The 23844-nt window shown below is 36.5% G+C and overlaps 1 protein-coding gene and 1 non-coding gene across 2 annotated transcripts in view; both read right to left on the reverse strand.

Annotated features, from left to right (window-relative positions):
- Positions 1–3293: 3293 nt before the first annotated feature.
- The window catches only part of form3 (FH2 domain-containing protein formin 3), a 189878-nt gene continuing 169327 nt past the window's right edge, over positions 3294–23844 (reverse strand). Inside the window, exons 5-21 of the mRNA XM_089640082.1 lie at positions 19285–19444; positions 18650–18683; positions 16587–16734; positions 16276–16470; positions 14765–15100; positions 14213–14475; positions 13849–14037; positions 13454–13580; positions 13220–13372; positions 12886–13083; positions 12540–12662; positions 11902–12025; positions 10971–11123; positions 8049–8180; positions 6598–6858; positions 6025–6156; positions 3294–5925 (exon numbers count right to left, since the gene is read on the reverse strand). Coding sequence (XP_089496208.1) covers positions 4355–5925; positions 6025–6156; positions 6598–6858; positions 8049–8180; positions 10971–11123; positions 11902–12025; positions 12540–12662; positions 12886–13083; positions 13220–13372; positions 13454–13580; positions 13849–14037; positions 14213–14475; positions 14765–15100; positions 16276–16470; positions 16587–16734; positions 18650–18683; positions 19285–19444 — 4299 coding nt within the window. The 3' untranslated portion in view covers positions 3294–4354. The remainder of the gene's footprint in view (positions 5926–6024; positions 6157–6597; positions 6859–8048; positions 8181–10970; positions 11124–11901; positions 12026–12539; positions 12663–12885; positions 13084–13219; positions 13373–13453; positions 13581–13848; positions 14038–14212; positions 14476–14764; positions 15101–16275; positions 16471–16586; positions 16735–18649; positions 18684–19284; positions 19445–23844) is intronic.
- TRNAL-CAA (transfer RNA leucine (anticodon CAA)) lies at positions 22307–22424 on the reverse strand. The gene is made up of 2 exons: positions 22387–22424; positions 22307–22351 (listed from the first exon to the last, which is right to left on the reverse strand). It is a non-coding gene; the product is annotated as a tRNA-Leu (tRNA).

Consider the following 23844-nt stretch of genomic DNA (forward strand, 5'->3'; position numbering starts at 1 on the left):
TGATTAGTTTATCCGGTCACCAATTTTTACAACCTATTATTTTTATTAAATTAAACACCAATAAGTATATTATTAAAATTTTCTTACTTATTTATTGCTATTTTATGATATATAATGCATAATATTTTATGGTAAAACAATTTTTATCTCTGCCAAATAATTTAACAATATTCCAACCTCAAATTTTATTAATTGGTCTCATGTAACTTTATTTTAAAATATTGTAAATTTTTTTTGTCGAAAAATATTGTTTATATTTTATTTACATTACAATTTATATTGTATTCATTTTGACACTCTGCTGTAAAACCTGCAATGTGACAAGTTTTACGATTGAAGGAAAAAACTTTTTTTTTTCACAAGATTTTCTATATCTGAAGCCTATTTTGAGAGTTTAAAAAACTATTTTTTTCAAAATTACCACAAATTGGTAATAAAGAATTATTTTGTAGTGAATTTTATGATGAAATACATTTTTATATATTTATGTATCTGATGATCAATGATTATGATAAGTATAACATTTTAGTGTAACAATAATTAATTTTTATCTCAAATTAGTTTTGCATTGGATACATTTTTGTCTTTCTTTTTAAAAAAAACAGTTAAACCTGGAAAATTAGAATCTCCGATAATTTCAACTTTTTGGCCTGACCTAACCAAACTTTCCGATGTACTGTCGAATGAACACTACTGATTTTGTAAGTTTGCTGCATATGTTTTATTGATTTATCTTAAAAAATCAGTCCTTGCATAAAATTGTCCAAAGGTTAAAATCTAGACCTGGCCACTTTCAATTTATTTATTGACCTTATTTTTATATACTTATATAATTTCTATAAACTTAAGTACAAACTTGATATTCCAAGTTAATTTGAAAAACAGGTTGTACTGTATTCAATAATTTATTTTTTTACTTTTCTTTGTATTTACACAGAATGCTAAAAGTCAGTATGAACAAGCCATCTTGTGGTAAGTATTAGTTTTGTATAACTTTAGAACAAACTTCAACTATGTATTACTTTTATTTTAATTTCCGTCCGCACGTATCTCTCTAGCTGTATTGACTTCTCTGTATTCCATCACTCTATTTCCCACTTCTGCGGAGTATACGTCAATGTTGATGAGACAAACTTAAAATACACAATGCTGTTGTGTTAAAACTGATGGAATAGGTCATAGAAACGAGGGAGGTGGGCCATGACCATTATTACAATGAAACCTTGCGCACAAAAGTGTCATCAACATGGTTCACCCATACGGTTGTCTACCTACACACCAAATGCATAACTTTCGTTGGCTCCGTCGTCTTGATGTTCCGTGCAGTTTGGTCATAGCTCGGCGACAGTCGGCCATATCTCCTTTTGTTTCAGTCAGTCGTGAGGCTGCCTCGTCGTATACCCGCCTCGCCCCAAGTGGACGAAGGTACATATGCATCATCCAAAGCGATTAGGAAATTAATTAATTAATAAGGAAATAATCAAAAGTAACTGACATATTTCAATTTGCGAAAAAAGAAATACAGTGGGGAAATATGTCGTGCAAAGTAATGAATCAAGCAGAAGGCGGCTAAGGAAGGCTTTCATCCGACAGTGGATTAACAGCGACTATTGTTACTTGGTGATGAGAATAAATTCAGTGATCTTTCAATCTAAAAGTTGCGATTGTTTGGTGAAACTATAAAAATAGCTTCACTTTAAAATAGTGAATAAAATAAATTATGTTTGCTGGGAAGTCACTTTGCAAGGTTAACAAACTTCATTATCAATTATACATTCGCATAGCTAATAGTGAACCTGCTTCCTCAGATCCTGAGTCAAGTATTATAACAACCACATATTCAGACCCAAGTTATAGTTGGGGTCTTTTGTAGAAATTATCGCCATTTTGTACATTTGGAAGGTTGAAGGCATTAAACGTTGATTCTACGTCCTTTTCAGCATTCAGTCAAATTGCGATCAGTTGAAAAGCATAACAACATTTGAATTTCTGCAAAACTCCGTAACATTAATGAGGTTTAGGCCATCAGTACGTGGAGATACTTAAAAGCGAAATGACGTCTGAACATGAACATTTGAATGTTAAATTTCTTCTGGAGGATGGAATCCATTTTTATATAACTATAATTTACCAGAATACCTAAGAAAGGATTTAGCAGAAAAGGCGTGGATGGTTGAAAAGAAAAGTCTATTTGACAGCATTCTCATGTAGTTGCTTGGCGGCGATGTACGCTTTACAATTAACAACTATTTCGTTGTATTGGTGAGAATCTTCTTTTAGATTGTTTTTTTATGCTTGTAAATATAAAGACGAACAGTATTATTGTCTTCGTCACTTGAAATCATAGAGTCACTTGAAATCATATTAACTCGACAGATGCACGTAAAAAAGTGATCAAGTTCATTATATTTCATATCAGTAGGCTACTTGTGGTTACGTCACTGTCACGTAGCTTGTAAATATCTCCATGTACGAAGGGCTCAAGTTTAACAAGACATTATTTATCATTTGGAGTGCCATTTTTAAGTTTGTCCTATGAACATTGTCAGTAAAACTGCGGAAGACACATTCCAAAGCCCGCATTTGATGGGAGTCCGCTGTCCGATAGTCCACTTGTAGCTAACATGAAGTGGTGGCGATTATGTGAACCTGATTGAGTTGATATATTTATATTTGCCCATTTGACCCGATATTGGTGTCAGATATTTTAGACTGTAAGTGTTATAGTTATCATGTGCTAAGTTATATTAGTTCAAAGAACTATATGTGTACATAAAATACATGTCACGAAGTTTGTACGCACTTTGTTTTATTCGTTTCCCTTTTATTCCCCAAATTACAAACCTTATGAAGATTGTTCTTATCAACACAATTTTTCTAACGAATGTTTTCCATTGTGCTACCTCCCCCTTCTTCGACCAATGTTTCGGAGATCCTTGCAGTTTCCATCATCTGGACATCATCACCAGGGCAGATGTTATCTACTCCTCCTTCTTCGCCCAATGTTTCGGAGATCCTTGCAGTTTCCATCATCTGGACATCATCACCAGGGCAGATGTTATCTACTCCTCCTTCTTCGCCCAATGTTTCGGAGATCCTTGCAGTTTCCATCATCTGGACATCATCACCAGGGCAGATGTTATCTACTCCTCCTTCTTCGCCCAATGTTTCGGAGATCCTTGCAGTTTCCATCATCTGGACATCATCACCAGGGCAGATGTTATCTATTGTAATCGGAAAACAAGGACAAAAGTTTGAATTGGTAATAAGAAATGCATTTCGTTTTATGGAAGTTTTTATTAAATTTGTTAATCTATTAGCGTTTTAGTAAATAAATACAATACCTCTCACTTCTGATTGACTGTTTCTTAAACTCAATCTTAAGAACTTCTTAATTATTATAATATATTTATTCTAAAATTCACTCAAAACACCTTCAACTCAAAACATAACTCTGAGGGTAACAATATGATTATTCCTTCAGGCGCCATGGACACAAGTGGGAATGTGACTGGAATTTTAAAACAGACCTTAGATCAGCACCAATCTTGGGAAATGTCATCCATTCTAAGATCTAGGACTGACCTGAGCATAGATAATATAAGAAGTTTGCATCTTCTAATACCTATGGAACTGACAGTCGCACATGGCTACATCTCTTCAAGACTCTGTAACTGTATTCCGCATTCACTATCGAGTCACTAAACTCGTGAGAAGACTAACATTTAGTATGGTCAGTAAAGTTACTTTTATTAAAATAGAGGGTAGCTTACTCAGCTATAAACTATTGCACTATGAACTATATTTGGATCATGTATGCTTAACATTACTCCAACAGAAGACATCATGTCTTAAGACCTCTTGAGGTAACTGAATGGATAAAAGTATATGTAATACCTAACGGGGAAGGGGATTTGATCTATTTGTATGCTGACCTTGATTCGTGATCGATTAGTCTACATTTGTATTATTTTAACACATGGTAAAAAAGAGAATATAAACTACCTCCACTCTCAGAGATTCAGAACAATAATATTATTCAGTCATTGCGTTTTCACTCTGAATCTGAACAATAACCTTTTGTCTAATTTTTCATTCGTAAACTTTTGCTCTAATATCACAACACACATTCATAAAATATAGTCATTATATCCTATTTGTATTGAATGTTATTTAAAGTTTTCGGGAGACGGTTCTGATGGATAGAGAGAAATAAGGGTGTCAGCGCGTGTGATATAATTATTACACCCGTGACACATATTTATAGACATAGAACAACAAAACTGGCACATCTTATGAGCAAATTCTCATTTTCCTAATGTTAAAACATATTTTCCTAGTTGCTGTGCGGGGTTCATTTAACAGGTGTTTGTGTGCGATGGGAAGGCGCTCTCTTGGTGCGGCTGGCTTCTGTGGGGCGCATGAAGCTGGAGGGGCGGCGCGGGGGCACGGAGGAGGATCCTGAAGAGGAGGAGCGGGAGGGGGGCACCCCGGTGGGCGCAGCGGGGACTGGGGGAGGCCTGAGAGGCACCCTCTGGGCCACCGAGCTGCCACTAGAGCTGGAGCGGGACGCTGCCACTCGGGGGGCTGGCGGGGGGATGCGGGGTGCGGGGGGAACCACTCGCCTCACTGTGGCAACTGAAGCTGAAGAGTTAAGAGAACTACGTGAACTTCTTAGTGATCCTCTACTGCGCAGGCTCCCCACACTGCTCTGGGAGTCAACTTTCTTAAGGCTCAGTGCACGTCGGTCCACGGTCTTACTTCCAGTGGCTGCTGGTCTTAGAGGTCGGCCTACTGTGACTGACTGAGCCCTTGTCTTTCCTGCCACGGGGGGATGTGGTGGTCCCACTCTGGAGACCTTCCTAACAGCGGGCAAATCAGGTTCGTTACACCCGGAGGAAGCACCTTGAGAGTTGCTCTCCGAATTCAAGCTGTTTGTTTCCTCAAATCCTTCATCATTCAGTTCATGTTCGCTACGGTTCTTGACCATTTTACCTGACTGAACTTCTGAAGTGTTTCGAGATGAGCCCGCTTGCTTGCTTGTTCTTGGAAGGCTTCTAGAAGCGGAGAAATTCCTCGGACTGTCGGTTGGTGATTTGAGTTCTCTAATTGCCTTTTGGACGTCTTCTTGGTTGATGGAAGTCTGGTGTCGAATTTTTCCTCCCCAGCGTACGCTGCCCGGAGCTTCAGTCGGAAGTGTAGGACGCTCTTCCTTCACTGGACTAGTGCTATCCTGTCTCTTGAGCCTATCCTGCCACTTCCTTAGACGAGTGTCCTTATCTTCTGGTTTTACCACCTCGACTGCTTGAGGTGCGACTTGTTCCACAATGTAGGATGACTTCAAATCAAGCTTGGAAGGTCTAATCACCTGTGTCTCGGCAACCGCAGGTTGTACTTGTACTGGTGGCGAATCGTCATGTTTAGAGCTAGAATCCTCACTCTGAGAATTATAATCCGTGGGTCTCTTGTACCTCCTGGTGCGGCGAGTTGCAGAGAATCTATCAAACTGTCCATCCCCTAACACTTCTAGATTTTGAAGGTCGTCGATGTGCTTAAGACTAAGACCAATATCATCAGTTGGTTTGCTGCTGAAGATTGCAGACTGAAGTCTTCGACAGGGCTCTTTTTCAGCGGGGGGGCTGAAAACTCTCCTGGTGACGGGAGGGGTTTCTATATTATCAGAGTCTATTTCTATCTTGTTGATGGGTTTGTCGGGGCTCCTGAGTGGCCAGGATGGGGCGGCGGGGGGGCTCTGTTCATTAGAGGACTTGCTCTTATCCTCCTCCTTGATGGCTCCCAGGAGGGGGGGAGGAGAGGAGGGTTCGAGGTTGGGTCGGGATCGTTGTCTTCGGATTCGTCGTAGATCCTCAGCACTCTCTTCTACTTTGTGCGGGAGTGCTGATATCCTGCTTTGAGGCTGCACATCTGTAAACGAGGAAAACAAAAAGCTGAGGTTAGCCTGCCTTCATTATTATACCAATAATTGCATTCACTAATAAACAAGTACTGTGATGTTTAGCTTACCTTCTATTGCTTCCATCGCACTGACGACATCCTTGTCAAGGACGGCCGAGGGGCGCCAGTCAGTCCTCTCCCTTTCTCTCTCTGTCTCCTTGCCTTCTAGAAGTGTGTCCAGTGGACCACTTCTTTCACTCTCTGTGAAGCAAAAAATATGTTAAGCTAATAAAAATATATCATTTATCTCAATGATTTGTTCATTAAAATTTGAAGTTAAGTGTAATAGATCAGTAGGGCCGGCTCTGTCTAGGTGCAATTGAAGCGGTCCGGAGCCAAGGCACTATTATTATCCTAACCTAGATCAGTGCCTTTTCTACAGAGGCCTAGATAATTTAGCCTAGGCCATAATTTCTTGCAAATGTACAAAACTTATCGAAAACAAACTTTGCACTTGTAGCTCCAAAATCTACTGTAGCGATACCTTCTAACATATTGGTAAGTATGTCAATTTGAAAATTCTGGTTCTTTGCTGATTCGCTTTAGTTCTTATCTCTGATACCATAACAGCCAATGGAAAAAACTAACCTAACCTACAATTTTAACATGTTCTGTTTTGTCACGGTACTGTCTGTATCCTACCTGAGTCTTCAAGCGAGCGCCTATTAGCCTGCAGCCTCCTGGCCCTAGTCTTGCCCTCATCAGGCTGCTCCTGTTGATTGGCCCTTAGCCAGGACTCTATCTTCTGGCGCCATTCGCGGGGCTTGGGGGCCTCAGCTGCGGGGGGTGCGGCCGGTGGGGTTGGCGGGGGCACGGGGCGCGGGGAAGCAGGCCGCTCGCGCTCTATGCCGGGGATCTCGAGACGGGCGCGTGTTGGTCCCCCTTGTCGCGCCCAGGAGCGGTCTGAAAAATCAATAGTAGAAGCATCAGCAAAAATAACTTTCATACTTGTACATGATATTTAATTCAAACTTATACAAAAAAACAATGAACAGATTTTTTTTTAAATAAATCAAACACTGTCTATGATATCTCTAGATAATTAATCGTACAACTTCATTAATAATTTTTGTGATCCTTAAGAAAATAGATATTTTTTTAAATTATTTTTTTTTAGTTTTGAAAATAATATTTTTTTGAAAAAATTTTTTTTGATAAATTTAGTACAAATCGCATTGTCCTCTAGTTTATTGGGCTGGTTTCGATACCATTCTTCTTTTTATGTTCTTGTGTCATGTTAAATGTTTCCGTCTACCCTCTTCCGTTTTCTACCCTTTTGGACAGCGCACATGTTTTGTTTTTTAAGATTCTTAAATGTTTAATTCAAAATAAACTACCCTTTTGGACAGCGCACATGTTTTGTTTCTAAGATTCTTAAATGTTTAATTCAAAATAAAAGTGAAGTAACTTGTAGGATAGTTCCTAAAAGTATGTTTTGTGTATAAGGCTTAATTCGTTAACTAAGTAACTCTGTTTTTCACGAAAATAAGATTTTAATATCATTTGGTATTAAAATTAGTCCCGCTTCAAAAAGTAAAACTCGTAAATTCATTAAAAAAATATATATTTTTTTTAAACACAAATTTGTAAAATGTCCATGGTGCCATTTTGCAGAAACTAAACTCTGTTTTAAATATAAAGCCTTAGCTTACAAATGTTTAAAACCAAAAATAAATATGATATGTTCTGAACATAAAAAAAATAATGAACTGCCTTTAATTTTTTTTCACTACTAGGTTTTTTTACCTCCTGTAAAATTTGGCAAATGGTAGATATGCAATCTATGAATCAAGTCGACGATATATACAAATGTATATATTTTTTGTTTTCATAATTGAGTCTCAGTTGAGAATATGTAACATTATATATTTACTTATACGCACAGAAACCAAAAAATACTAACTAAAATAGTTAAATTCTAAACTGTGCCATTCGAAATAAAGACAAATGGCATTCGTTCTTTTGTTAATCATTCGGTTGCAAGGTGTACGGTAACTTTTTTCTTGATTTTTCAGAACACATAGAATGCGAGATTTGTATTTTTATAACGCATAGACTTTTATATGCCAAGAAATTGTATATAGATAGTTTACCGAGACTTCCCCAGGACTTGCGTTCCCTCTGCGTATCGCTGGATGCTCTCAGGAACTGCAGTAGACCTCCCTCATCTTCCTCCGAGGGCAAGCGACCCCTTCTCCTCCTCAAACTGCCTGTAGGTGTTATGTCTGTAATAATGTTCAATAATTAAATATTACGTTGATGTGTGGGTATGTGCTTTAAAAGTTATTCCAATAAAAAATAATATTTTATTCTAGACTGGAAAAGTCAATAGTTCTGTTGTCCCATAAGTAAATAAAAATGGAATATCCGTGACACCATCTAGGTTAAAAATAATTGCCTTAAGGCGATGCACTACGTCGTGTAATATTTTAAATTGAGCCGCTATCAATAACAACCCTTACGTAGATGGCGATAAGGTTTAAATTCCCGCTTAACACCATCTGCCTGTTTTGATTTATGCAAGAAAAAAACATGGCCAAAAAGTGCCTTTTATTTTATTTTGTAGGCATAAATATTTAATTTTTTTTCGATCATTTTATAAATAAATTAATTTGCCACATTATAAAATAAAATCATAGACGAAAATGGGTTCGAAAGTAGGAGATTTTGAACTTTAAAGCAGTTTTCATAGGCTTTATATATTATTTTTTTCTGGGCTTATAAAAAGACTTATCTAAAAATTACTCAATTGTTTCAAAGGCCAAGATGTATTCTACTCGCAGTATTTAATTGAAGTACCTGAAACATTTCTAGGCGACCAAATTTTCAAACCAAAAACACATGATTTTGCAATAATACGTATGGCATCGCCTTAAAAATTATTATTAGATATTACTAGCAATTATTATTCTTAAATTGAAATATTTTAAGATCATTAAAAATGAATGAATATGATATTATATCTCAGTGGCTCAATTGGGAGAGTGTTGTCTTGGTAGGACATAGGATCTGGGTTCAATTCCCAGTTGCGACCGTTTTAATTTTTCATTATTATTTTTAATCTTACATATCTCCTTCTTCAATGATCAAATATTACATTTATTATTATTTTCATTATTATTTTTAATATTACATATCTCCTTCTTCAATGATCAAATATTACATTTATTATTATTTTCATTATTATTTTTAATATTACATATCTCCTTGTCTTCAATGATCAAATATTACATTTATGTGTTCAAGCAAAGCATTTTTCGACTTTCTTTGAAAACTACGCACACCTATCACCACTCCTGTTGTTTATACAATGAATACAACAACGCATATCACACATAGACTAAATAAGACATCAATGATATCACAGAATTAAAAAAAAAAGAAATATAAAAGATTGTCGAAAAAAATAATTTTGTATGTTTTGAGATACGTGGTGTTATAATATGAGCGACAAACTACTCTAGAACATTAATAATACATCCAACTCCAGTAAAATTTTGGCGAAAAATATTTACTTGTATTGGCTAGCAACTCTGGCTGCTAGAGGCGCTAGTGTAGCATAGCATAATAATGCCTAAAATGTATGAAAGTAAACCAAGCCTAACAACTCATGCCGCTATGAGGCGCTAGTGTAGCATACTGCCATCAGAATGTATGGGAAATGTCAGAAGTTAGAGGTGTTAAAACTATTCTACAGAATTTGGTGTAAGCTTCAAAAGTAATTTTCCAATAAATTGAATAATATACAATCATTTAAAATAAAAACAAGATTCTAACGAAAAACGAGTAGTTATCAAGGGTGCATTTCATTAGTAAAACGAGTAGTTGTCAAGGGTGCATTTCATTAGTAAAACGAGTAGTTGTCAAGGGTGCATTTCATTAGTAAAACGAGTAGTTGTCAAGGGTGCATTTCATTAGTAAAACGAGTAGTTGTCAAGGGTGCATTTCATTAGTAAAACGAGTAGTTGTCAAGGGTGCATTTCATTAGTAAAACGAGTAGTTGTCAAGGGTGCATTTCATTAGTAAAACGAGTAGTTGTCAAGGGTGCATTTCATTAGTAAAACGAGTAGTTGTCAAGGGTGCATTTCATTAGTAAAACGAGTAGTTGTCAAGCGTGCATTGTATTAAGTAAAAACTGTTGAAAGAATATATTAAAAGAAGAAGCCTACATTAGTGTTTGGCCCGGTGGAGAGAGTTGGGTGAAGAGTAGTAGAAGAGGCAGTTGTTATTTCGGCTTGTGTTAGTTGTGCAGGCAGACCATTAATATTAGTACACCTATAATCATTAGTTCACATTAAATATTAGTTTAGACGGATGATAGATAGGATATATATAATATATATAATTGACAGATATAAAAAAAATAGTAAGGGTTAGGTATGTTGTATATTATTTATGTTCATAAAAGTACATAATAATTTATTAAAGCGGTGATCTTTAGGTTGTAATAAATATCTACATCATCACAATTTGTGATAAATTACATTAAAATTTTGAGCTCACAAATAAAAATATAAATTGTATGCATACTATGAAAAAAAGGATAAAATATTTAATACATGTATCTATTTTTTTCACATTGTATTAGTTTGTAGAAGCCATTAGAAATTATGTGAAAAAATAGATCCAATGCTTGTTGTAAAAAAATTAAAACTTTTGTATTATGGATAATAGGAATAAAGGTATGGTATGGAAACAAGCCGACTGTCATAGAGCAACAACCAAATTGCATTGACAAGCCAATGAAAGTTATGCGTTTGGTGTGTAAGTAGAAAAAAAATACAGGGCGTCGCTGTGTGTAGATGCAAGCAGAAGTAACATGGGTGAACGTTGTTGACAACACTTTTGTATGTGCAGTCTCATAATAATAATAGTCCACGGCCCATCTTCCTCGTTCCTATTATCTACGGTTCGAAATATTAATGTACTTATTTATTGTTAGCCACAAATAATATTCAAGTTATAAAATTAGATTGGAATAGAATTATTGTTTTAAATATGGAGTTATCACTAACCTGGTGAGGCATCCACTGGAGCATTACCCTGACTGTCGGAGTCGTACCTTCTGGAGGGTCGGCGCACTAGCGGGAAGCCGGCGCGGATGTCCAGCAGCAGCGAGTCCACTAGGCCTGTTTCCGAGTCCGAGCAGGGCGTTCCTGCATTGCTTCCTAATAGCCATCATATCACAAAATCAGAACATTGAGGACAATGATATGTCTAGAGGAATAGTAGGTAAAGGTACTTTTTGGTGATGCAATTCACTGATATTTTGAACGCAGTCTTGATCGAAAGAACGATGGAATCTATTTATCAGCGTTAGTCATTGCAAGTGAAATGTATTTTAACTCCAACTAAATACATCACCACCTTACTACAAAAATAGGCCCCGTAAGTTTGTAGTAGTTATTTGAAAAAAATTAAGAGGAAGATAAAAGTTAAAAAAGAGTTTTAACCTGTAAAACTCTGGTCTTTTCAACGCAATCAGTTTTGATACAATGTATGTGTTTTAGTAAAATGCATGGAACACATATCCAACATCCGCATGTAACTTACATTGTGTCTTTTTTTTAATATTCATCTATCTATATACATAAAAATGTTAATGTTCGTTTGTTCTTCACCAATTGCTTTGAAATTTTAACACAACGTTGCATTCGAACACACATGTTTTTTTATGTACCAATATTATATAGATGTCACCATGGTAAAAACACCCTTTTTTTAAATGACGCCATCTGTTGGACAAACATGCTATTTTTGACAACAGCAGTTGGTAAATAGCATAATCTGTTGGACGAAAGTTTTTTTTATAACCGCACCATCTGTTGGATGTAAAAGCATTGTTTCCCTATCTGCACAGACAGACTGAGCACAGTAACGAGTGGAGGGGTACAGCTAGTAGTTAAATAAGCACAAAAGATACATTATATTAAAAATAGTGTTTACCCTGTCTCTTCTTGAGCTGGTCTTCTCTTTGTGCCCTCCTCTGTGCCGCCTGCTGCTCTTGCAGCCTCCTTCTTCCATTTTCTCCGGCGGCCTGGCGGAAGCGGGTACAGAAGGCCAGCAACACCTGAAATAAACCCCACATTTATGATGTTTAGTAAATAAGGAAGTTGATCACTTATTTTCTACACTGATAATATGTATTAGTAACAAGCATTTACTTCGTGACTTGCCATTATTACAATATATGAACGATTTAAAATATATTTATGTGTTTATTTATCTTAGATTTATTTGCTTTTGGTCAGGGAATCAAAATTAAAACATGAGGTACTGGGAAATCAATCAATTTCTGCTCTTCTCATATCTCAACTTTTTTGTGGTACTGCTCAGGAGTTCCAACTGCTTTCAGTCTGTGGAACTACGGCATCCACTTTTGGCAAATTTTGAAAGACTGAAAAACTGAGGAAGGGTTAGAAGAAGGAGAGGAAATATTTAGATTTAATCACAAGTAAAGCCCGTTCTAGTAACCCTTCAATTCGTGGTCTTTCACCAGGTTTCAGTCAGAAATTTGAAAATAATTCTCTGTTTTGGCAGTTAGTCATACCCATAACCCATTAAACAATTCTGTTATAGATTACCTTAAAGCATTCCTCCAACTTGAATGATGCTGGATCTTCACAGAAAAATTCTGCCAAGGTATTTCGCATGGACTCTACTTCATCCATGTCTTTCATCAGGGCCGATACTTCTTTAGTAGCCATCTAAACAACAAAGAAAAAGTGCCAATCTCTTAAATTTATTACTTTACAATAATTAACCTTCTCAACGCAATGTATCCCAACATGTGGCACGTTTTGTCACAATGTATGTGTTTTAGCGAAACTTCATGGATCACGTAAGTGATACATATAATACGATACGTACGGGGATATCCGACGATGGATTATACTCCAAAATATTTTACAATGTTTAGCATGTTCGTACCTGCAGGAATTCTTCTGTCTGCTTCTTGATATCCTTATCTGTCGTGGGCAACTCAACTTGCTTCTTTATTTTAGAAATTCTGGTGTCTAAGGTTTTGATTTCATTGTTTATTTGTTCCACGGTTGTTTTGGAAGCATCCTCCAGAACACGAAGATCATCTGCGAAATGGACCAGCTCCTGTTTTTTCTTTTCTACTTGCTGAGAACATAAACAATTATGCAATGAGCAACATTTTACGATACCTTAAATATACATGTATCAGTTAATTAAAAAAATGCAAAATATTTTCATAGATGGTCACTAACACTGATAAGTTATTAATGTTATCACTTACAATGGCGACATAGTGCATGAGATTCATGCCAGGCTTGTTGGCTCGAATGTCTGTCAACTTCTGTAATGATGATAACTTAACTCCTGCAGCACAGCCGGCGTACCCTCCAGCATTAAGGAAGTTTCCAGCAATCAGAGCAATGTATAATACTTCCTGAAAGGATATTATGACAAATTACAACAGTGAAATAATTTTAAAACTTTTAATGTCCTTTTATATTGTATGTGTTTTTACCTGAAGTGCTTGACTGGTAGTGAGGTCGTCTCCAGCTACAAGAATAGCATTGATAGAACTCTCCAAGTAAGTTGTTGTTGCAGCAAATTCTTCCTTCAGTAACATTGCCTCTATTCTGAGTTTATAACTGAAAGATAAAATAACACAATGTCATCAAAAGCTGCATATAAATTAAAATAGCTATTAAGTTTTCTAACCTCCGAAAGAAGAGGCAAATAAAAAAAAAAAAACGAATTTAATAGTTGTTAAAAACGGTAATTGGATTAATCAGATGTGTTTGGTGTTTTCTTCACTTTTTTAAATTTTTTTGTCATGAAACCATTAAAAGCTACGAAAATTAATTAGTTATCGTAATCATATAATATTTGTGTATGGTTAATTCAGTGAAGACCTACTTGGGTAGCTGAATGAGTTGCATCAGGAACTTCTCAGCATTTCCGAGTCTGGCAGGCTCCCCTTGGAAGGCCTTGAGGGTGTCTAGTTCGTCCATCTCTGGCAGCAGCCTCAGGAGCCCCCGGAGCCTCTCAGCCCCAACGGCATCTGCCGCCCCCGCTCCGAGCATCTGCATTATCTCCTCGTTTGTGCTGAAAATTCATAATTTACACTGTGAACCTTGTTTATCATAGTACAAGTAAAACCAATGCAGAAGGTTTTTTCACATAAGGGTTTTTTTACTAGTCCCTTGATAAACATGATAATTTATTCAATAAGAAATACATTATTTCCTAATTAAGGTCTATCTGCTTGTGTTTGGTGTACCTTCGGAATTGTTTTAGGAAGATGTTAACATTGAGACTCCTTTTTCCATCCAGCAGTGTGATCTCAGCACTTTCTTTCCTCCTGGTGTCTGCGCCCTGAAGGGGGCCCAGCGCAGCCCTTCCCAGGCGAGGGGAGGACCCGGCAGACCCCGGGGGCGCCTGCTGACAGAAGAGTCCCTCCATCTCTTCCCAGTCCAACTCAGAGCCAGCAGTGCGCTTGTGGCTGGTGGCGAGGAGCGACCAGATGTTGTTTTTGCCGACGACCTGAAAGTTTTCAAGTTACTAAGTTACAAGTTATTAAGTTTATCATCTCATCTTCTTCTCCTAGCCCTATTCGGGTTGGGGTCCTATCGTCTCGACAAGGCACCTCCATGCGTCCCTTTCCTGTGCTACTTCGGTGGCCTCCGCCCATAGTTAGCCCAGCCTCTCCTCACACAACCTCTGGATTTGCTTTTCCCTAATTTTGCCCACTGTGGGGCAGCCCACTGGACATCTTCCCTATGGAAAGTCACTCAGTAAAAGTAAAAATAAAATAAATGTATGCTATTCTTACTTTGTTATTAGGAATCTTGTTCCAGTTGACTGTCTTCATCTTAGTTTTAGGTACTGGTGTCTCCTGTTGTGGCAGCAATGGTCCCGTTGGTTCTGGTCTCTCGGGCGCTGGAGGGGGATTCGTCATGAGCAGATGGGGGGGTGGGGGGGGCACCAGCAGGGGTGGTGGCGGTGGAGGGGGAGCGTTGTTAGGGGGACAGGGGGGTGCGGGAGGTGGGCATGGAGGAGGCGGTGGGCAGGGAGGAGGAGGGGGGGACAGAGCACGAGCAAGAGAAGCCTTGCGGCCGGGGCTGCCGACTGAGCTGTGTTGCTGGCATTGGACGCACACCATCTTTCCCTGTTAAAAGTTAATAATAGAAAAACTAAATAGATAGTAAAGATCCACTGTTTTGCAAAAATATAAAATAAATATGTAAGCCAGAAGAAATTACTTCTCAAGACAATAAAACAGACAATCTAGTAACTCGGAATTAGTAATGGTATTTTTAGAGAGTTATGAAGTGACACAGTTTTATTCTTGGAGGAAATAAGGATTTATTAATTTAAAATAATACACATGGGCGAAATCCAACTAACAAACTGATTTAAAAATTGTAATAACTACCATTAAAAGAAAATGTTTTCAAATCACCGATTTAAAAAATGCTCTTTTTTATTCCTCTAGTTTTCCAATAACCTGAAAAATTTGTCCAAATGTAGAAAGGCAGATGATATTTGACATTTAATTAAATAAATATTTTTATATTTAAATGAGTGTTATAATTACACTTCAATATATTTTTACACTAGGGATACATTCCATAGAATACCGTGTAAAAATACATAATGTATAGAAAAATATACCTTGCAAACCAACATTGAGGCAATGTCTACCGTATTATTGCGACAACTCCAATACGGAAACTTAATTGTATACTCCCATTCGCCGTATAAAGAATTTAGGTAGTGATTATTATTATTTATTTATTAATTATCTTGGTAGGATACAAATGTCTTGGCTGCGAAATATACGAGAGTGGACCGGCATTAGAAGTGTGGAGGAGCTATTCCGGGCAGCGCAAGACAAAGAGACATTTTCTAGAGTGATCGCCAACGTCGGGGGGACCTGATACGGTACATAAAGAAGAAGAAGTAGTGATTATAAGGATGCTGTTGACATGTTTAACGCATCAATCACTAAAAGATAAACAGGTCTTAGTAGAATTTATATCGGCGAGCAGAACAATATATATATAATTAAATAAACTATCAAGCTCTGCTTCAACTTATTTAATTTATTTATTGTACTATTACAAATGTACTATATTAAATAAATAAAATGGGTGACAGGTTCTTGAACCTGTCGAAAACCTGTTTAAAACGTCTTGACGTTCAAGTTGACGAAGAAAAAAATCTAGGATTCTAATAAGAATGATGGGTATTACCATTATGTTTTCTTGATTGTGTTATATATATAATAAATAATGTAACGACTTAGGATCAGAATTGACTGTATTCTGTATAAACACTGACCTGTGAAGTGGGCTGTGCCCTCAGCAGTCGTGCTGCGTCCTCCGGGTTGCCGATGAGGGTGGCGCGGTGCACCAGGGTCTCCGCCGTGTCCCAGGCCAACGCCCCCAGGGGCTCCGAAGGCTCGGCCCGCAGGAGGTGCTGCAGCAGTGAGAGGAACACCACCTCGTGCGGGGTGTCTGCCACACGGCGTAAAACCTACACAGAAACATATTATATTCCGTGAAATTTGTTATACTAATACCGTGTTTCACTAAATTCAGCCTAAAGAGGTAAGTTAGTAGTGTTTTATAAATATATTTGTGGCAAGTTACCGCGCAGAAAACATCCATGTGCGAGGAGAGGTTGATTCCTCCGGGGCCGCGAGCTTCATCGCTGTCTCTTTGCTCCGCAAACACGTCCAGCTGCACGGCCAGGTCATTACTACTGCCTGCTCCCACGGGGACACTGCCGCAGTTCTCTCTGTAATGCAAAAAGATTATATTACAATGGAAACAAGTAACAACTTATATTTGAGATTTTCACGGCCAAAAGTATAACCGTGATTTATTTTTGGGGTTTTACGCGGTATTGCGCTTCCTCCTTCTTAAGCCAACGTTTCGTACATTGTTACAGTGTCCATTATCAGCCTGTCCGGAATGTTGGCTAAATAAGGGGGAATCTCGACACAGCGTAATACCCCAAAATAAAATCTCAATAATACTATATTATTCTGAATTACTGAACACTTGGCGCCCCCTGAAGTGATAATAATAGCGCCATACATGGTGTCCGGATATCAGTAATGTAAGTGGAAAACTGGTGAACCTACATAATTTTTTGAGCGGATTTAGTGGTATAATTTTTTTCAAGATTTGAGTTTTGGAATAAGGAATTTTTTATGTCAAATTTGAAAAAACAAGTTGTTAGGGGGTAAATATCAGCTGTTTAATGGCTTTTAAAATGCATTGAAGTATTATATAACCGGCTCTAAAAGTTTTTAACCCTTTCTATTCCAAAAAAGTAATGTAGATACTTCAGTTTCCCGGCTGTACCACTAGTTACCAGACACCGTGTATAAATGATCTAAGCATTATTATTAGTCGTTGCTAGCCAAACCAAGAGTCCAAAGTGCTCCCAACTGTCAGGAGCTTGGAGGGAATTATTCCTCCACCCAGTAGGGCTATGGCATTTCCAATTGGGGTATGCTGTGAGGCTTAAGTGCGGAGATGAGGAAGAGGATGGTTGGGAAGTACTTGGCTATTAAAATCTGGTCACCAAACATGACTAAAGCCATTTAAACCAATGTTTTTATTCTGAATGGTGATCTTTCACCAGATCAACTAAGAGTATCTTCCATTATCTTGATTGTTTTCGTGTTTAATTTGTAGAACTCCGTTTATATATCAAAATTAATAATGTTTTTATTAAGTTCTGTAAGTATTTAAGCATTTTATAGTGACACCTGTTTAGACATTCAAGGCCATATTCTAACCGTGGTTAGGACACGTTAAGATAACTTATTTATATGATTTAATTTCGGTTTCAATTTTTATGATGTCTAAAATGATTTGTTACCGGTTAAACCAAAGATATTAGAAGAACGAGATATGCTATGTTGGCCGCCGGACCGTAGCCGGAGTACTACCTAATTAGGGTACTTTGAACGGTATCGGGACGTGTACGCACAGAAATCTGTTCTATGTATTAGTGCGGATACCTTAGCGCAAGCGAAGGTGTGCAGTAGTATTGGTGAACAAAACCGGCGACACTCGGCAAAACAATTCCACACAGTACGAACTGCTCATAGCACATCTCGTTCTTCTAATATCTTTGGGTTAAACCGATTTATGGAGAAAGTATTTGTGGCAACAGATTTTCTATTCTGTGGGGTATTTTGAAGTCTGTTTTCTCCGCATTAAATGGCATTTTTTTCTTAATTGTTTAATAATGACATGACTGCTATTTATTTAAATGCGTTATATTATTTAGGCCTTCTTCACAAGACCTAACAAGACAATAGTTGTCACCATAATAAAAAACTAAAATACATTATTAAATTTGATTTACATAAAATTATTATGAAAATTCCAGTATCTTCTTCTCTTATTGAAAAATTCAAAAGTAAGGAACAAACAATACTATCTCCTCTAATTTTTAAAAACACCTTAATTCATTATAGATATGACATTTCAAGCTGAAAATATTTGCATTGATTTATAAATTTCAGACAAAAAAAGTTGTGCAAATTTCATGTGACCAGAATTCACCAAAGACTTTTCAGTGAGACACAACAGACTTCCTGCTTTAGAGTTTTCCGGCAATAATCATTGAATGTTTGAAAGGGCAGAACACGTAAAATAATTTTTGCACGAGAAGATGTAGTGATATAGTTTACCTTAATTTGTTTAGTATTGGCAGCAAATTCAAACCTGTAAAAATAATAATGTCATTAGTTATTTAATTTGCTGTTAACGATAATATAGGCTTTTATATTTTCAAAATAATCATAAAGGCGTGATAACTGTTTGCATGAGTTATTGCCAGTTAATATTTTTTTTAAATCCTTTTTTGAAAATGCATTGTTTTCAAAGTAGGGATAGTTAGGGATATTTAAAAATACATATTTTCAAGACTTCCCATTAAAATGGTAGCACTTTATTCAGGAATATAAAAATAAATGAATCTTTAATAAATTACTACCATTGGGAATTATCTCGTATTCAGAACTTATAGAATAGATACAGGAAAGAAATGGCATTGAAGCGTGCCGACTGCATGGACTATTGAAATAGCCGAGTCAATGAAAGTTATGCATTTGATTTGAAGGTAAAAAACAAAGTCAGAGCGCAGATGTACGTGGATGCAAATTGTAGTAGTACGGGAGAATGATGTTGGCAACACTTTTGTGCGCACAGTTTCATACTAATAATGATTTATAGCTCATCTGCCTTGATTCAATTTTCTATGAAATCAACCCAATCGGAAATTATCGGGTAGTTTGCCGGGCTAGTAAGTAAATACTGAACTTACCGATGAATTCATTCCTAACCCGCACCCTGTCGGGCAGGCGGGGGGCGGAGATGATGAGACAGTTGATGAAGGCGACCAACGCGGTCTGGTACTCCACCTGTGATGACTTGTCCAGCTCGCTGACAACCACACTGAAGCGGTATCGCTCTCCGTACACGCTCTGCAACAAACAAACAATTGGTTGAAATGAGAATCATACATTACTACTTGGTAACATTTGTATGGGGTGCAGTTTTGTGGCAAAGTAACACAAAACTGCACCATACAAATGTTATGTTTATTAACATATTGTTATTATATAAATGCTCGACGATAGGAGTCAATCAAAGAGGTCAATATGCGAAGAGGGACCTCATTATTATTATACATAGAAGTAACATCTTTTTCTAGCAATGGAATTGAGTTTTTATTTTTATTGGGGCACTGTTTCATACACGGTAATCAAAATTATAATAAGGAGGCCAATAACACTGGAATATTATCAACAACTTATTGAGCAACTTTTTTGATAATTTCTTGCCGGGAAGGTATTTTAGTCAAGATTATAAATCAACTTTTCTAGATTGATAACTTCGGGTTTTTTTATGAAACAAATGGGACCTAAAAAACCATAGATATGCCAATATATATAAAATTCTCATTCGGAGCTTACTTATTATTAGACATCGGATTATATGCACTAACAAAGTGCCGAAATATGCATGCAAATATGCACTAAAAAGGGCCGAAATATGCACTAAAAACTCTTGATTTGCCCAAAATATGCACAATGCAAAATCAAAAAACCATTTATTTTTTGATATATTTTAATTAAAGACCGTACAAAAACAGCGAAATATTCTTAAAATTATGCATAGTTTTTGTGACAATATACAACTAAATATTTTTCCAAATTTTCGAGCTCAAATTTGTGACGTTTGTCACCCAGTATTAAGGTGGAAACACATTATTAAAACCCGACGCGACCCGATGAAACGCGATGCGTGTTGAGTCGAATCAAATGTATTGTTTTCTTATGACCAGAATCACACTATGAACATCCGACGCGACGCCATGTCGGGTGTTCATAGTGTGATTCTGGTCATAAGAAAACAATACATTTGATTCGACTCAACACGCATCGCGTTTCATCGGGTCGCGTCGGGTTTTAATAATGTGTTTCCGACTTTAATTTGTACGCCGAAAACGACCTCTCTACGTCAACTGACGTCATTGGACAAAATTTAAAATTTAGCGCCATTTCTGGAGATATCTGTTTAGGCAGGGTACGACTTGATGTAGGCATTAATGTTCTTCATATCTTCAAGACTCGGGTTTTTAAGCAAAATAGAGTCTAACTTTTTACGAATCTCTTCTGATATTGAATTAGGAAGGGCGTTGGCGAGTTCGATCATTGTTTCCAGTATTTCTATTGCTTTAATTAGAGGAAGGTTTTTTGTTTCCAATTTTTTTATGGTATCTGGTAACTTGTGGAAATGTGTTGAGATGAGGGCGATATTCTGTTTAATGGATGCGTCTTCAAATGCTAGCTTGTTTGAATGAATTGCAATGGCCTCAGAACTGTCAAATTGCCCAACTACTTGTTTTACGGCCTCAAAATTTTCAGCATAGAATAATACTACCTTTAGCCAAGTACCCCATCGAGTAATTATGGGTTCTGGCGGCAATGCTAGATTTGGCAATTGCTCTTTATAAGACTGCACACGCGACGGAGAGGAAATCAATTTATTAACATTCCCATACTCTTGCCGTATCTCTTCTGCAAAGCGATGAAACCCGTGAGCTAAGCAGGTAATGTGTAGTAAATTTGGATAAAAAGGCTTGGCCAGCTTTCACCATGTATGGCGCAGCATCAGAAACAAACATGCAGATTTTTTCATCAGATGATACCTCCCGCTAAAACGAAACATGCACGATTTGGGAAAAAAGGCTGAAATATGCATTAACGTCGTAATTAAAGAGTTATATGCATTTGCATATGCAAATATGCAAATTCATATAATCCGATGTCTACTTATTATACTATACAATACAGTCTATACACCAACGTAAAACTTTGAAAATTTATTGCATAGATTTTCAAAGTTTTTCATTGGTGGATGTAGTCAGGTAATCATATGACGTCACAATATTTCGGTTCAAATTGGTCCCTGGTCAAGATTTCGCAAGATTGTCATGTATTGCCTATTCTTGTCGACGTATTGTCCTGTCTTAACAGTGAGTTCGCACGGCTATCGAAATTACAACAAAATTACCGGGCCAAATCTATTTCCTTTTCGCTCTGTTACAAAAACTCATAATTTCGAATGCAATAAATAATTTCACGATTTTACAAATTTGGTGGATTTACTGCAGGAGATTTTTGTGTTGTGGATTTGTGTTAAATGCATCATGCCAATCTTGACGGGATATGACAATATTGACTGGCCAACACCTAGGCTTCCAAGACTATTGACGGCAAAGATGGCAATAGGCAATAATGGGCAATTTAACTTGCTCGTTTATTAGCACATTTAAGAACATTATGATAACTGATAATTCAGAAGAAATTTAAAAAATTGAATTTAGTTCTTTTTTTGCCCGCCCTCATAGTTTGAAGGTCAGTATAATTTTGTTGGACGAAATAGAAAAAATCCTTGAAAGGGAATAATATAGGTGTATTTAAAAAATATATATATACACCCCAACAGTGCAATCATCTTGTATTGTCAAAGACAGGTATCTTTTTAAATATTCGTTAATAAATATAAAATTAAAGATTAAACAAATCGAAAACAAGAGCGTAAAAATCAGCTAAAAATTGTATGCAATAATGAAATACCTAAAAAGCATCTAAAAACAATTCGTAAACAAGAGTGTAAAAAATTTGCTAAAAATAAAATTTTAGGTCTCTAAAAAGCATTCGGAAGATCCATGATAATTATATTATATCAATCGTTTTAATCTTTACAGTAATAATTAATTGCATAATAAACTTTATCAGGAAGCGCGATAAACTTCAAAATTAATAATAAAAAATATTTGTCAGAAGTGGGATTCGAACCCACGCCCTCAGAGAGGACCAGAAGAGCTCGATACCCCGCAAATACGGGTAAGGTAAACCTTGAGTCTGGCGCCTTAGACCGCTCGGCCATCCTGACACAAGAAAACATTGCTGATCAATCCAGTGTGTCATTCATAAAATACATTTATATAAATACGCAATGTACTTATCTTTTCCCGTTGCGAGTTTCAAATATTATTATTTCAGTCAATAGCCTCTGCTTCCGTATTGGATTGAATCAATGAATATCAGAATAATAATATTATTATCGTTTACGATTTACAAAAAAAACAATTTGTTAGGTAAGTAGGTACCTGTGAGTACTTGTTCAGGTAATATTTATTCCGGAATAGTACATATTATTTTGAACAGCCTGAAAAATAAGTGTGTTCGAGCTTTGGGAAAAATCCGATAGAGCGTTTTTTTTTTTAATATTAGAAAATAAACACATGATAAACACGTTGAATGAATGGTTAAATGGTAATCCTGGGTAAGCAAAAAGCGTATTTTCCTGTGGTTACTTATTTCTAGTACACACACAAACAACACAGATCTATAAATCGTCGTTTCCATTGCAAACTAACATTTACAAAACATTTCTATCTGCAAAATATGAGTCTTTCGATAGTTTCTGTAAATTAAACGTAGAAAGTCGTAACGGAAAATGGCCAAAGTGATGAACAGTTTTTGGATAAATCTAATTTGAATATTCTGCGTGATTTCAAAATTTGGATGTTTATAACTGCCATATGGTTTACGAATCTCTTAAAAAATGTTTATAAATAGGCGCAGATAAATTTAGGTAGGTACCTAAAAATACGGATCTTGTAAGGTTTGTAGGATTGTTTATCAATTTGTTCCTCTATTAGCCGCTTTGTAAAAAATAGTCTATTTTGCGTACGGGCAATTTATTTTAAAGTGTGCATTTTAGAGAAATTAATTAGATTCTTTTCTGTCAAGGCTAAGATATCAATCTATTCAAATAGAGAGGTCAGTTCATTAATTTACAAAAAGAGCCAGTGATAAATAAATTGCATTTGAAGTTGCCTACGGCATTAATTTGGTTTTATTACCTGGATAACGATTTTGGTAAGTTCGAGAAAAATATGACAAGATCAAGTGTATTAAATACTCGAGTCGAACCGAGTCAGAATAAATAAGAGTATGTATGAGTCGATCGTACTGAGTTGTATGAGTTGAGTTAACTCCGCTCGAAAATTGGAACCGAAATATTGTGACGTCATATGATTGCCTAGCTATATCCACCAATAAAAAACTCTGAAAGTCTGTGGAATAAACTTTTAGAGTTTTTAATTGGTGTATAGCGTATAGTGTAATAAGTAGGCTCCGGATGAGAATTTTACTGTCGTATGTTGGCATATCTATGGTTTTTGGGGACCAATTTGTTTCATACAAAAAGCCTGAAGTTATCGATCTAGTGAGTGGTTTATTTATGCCTTTTTTCATGTTTGCAACCTAAATTTAAATATTCCAAAATTATACATACGTTTATCACC

The sequence above is a fragment of the Hesperophylax consimilis genome, chromosome 15 (assembly GCF_061612785.1).
Source record: "Hesperophylax consimilis isolate HC1 chromosome 15, BYU_Hcon_1.0, whole genome shotgun sequence".
Taxonomy (NCBI): domain Eukaryota; kingdom Metazoa; phylum Arthropoda; class Insecta; order Trichoptera; family Limnephilidae; genus Hesperophylax; species Hesperophylax consimilis.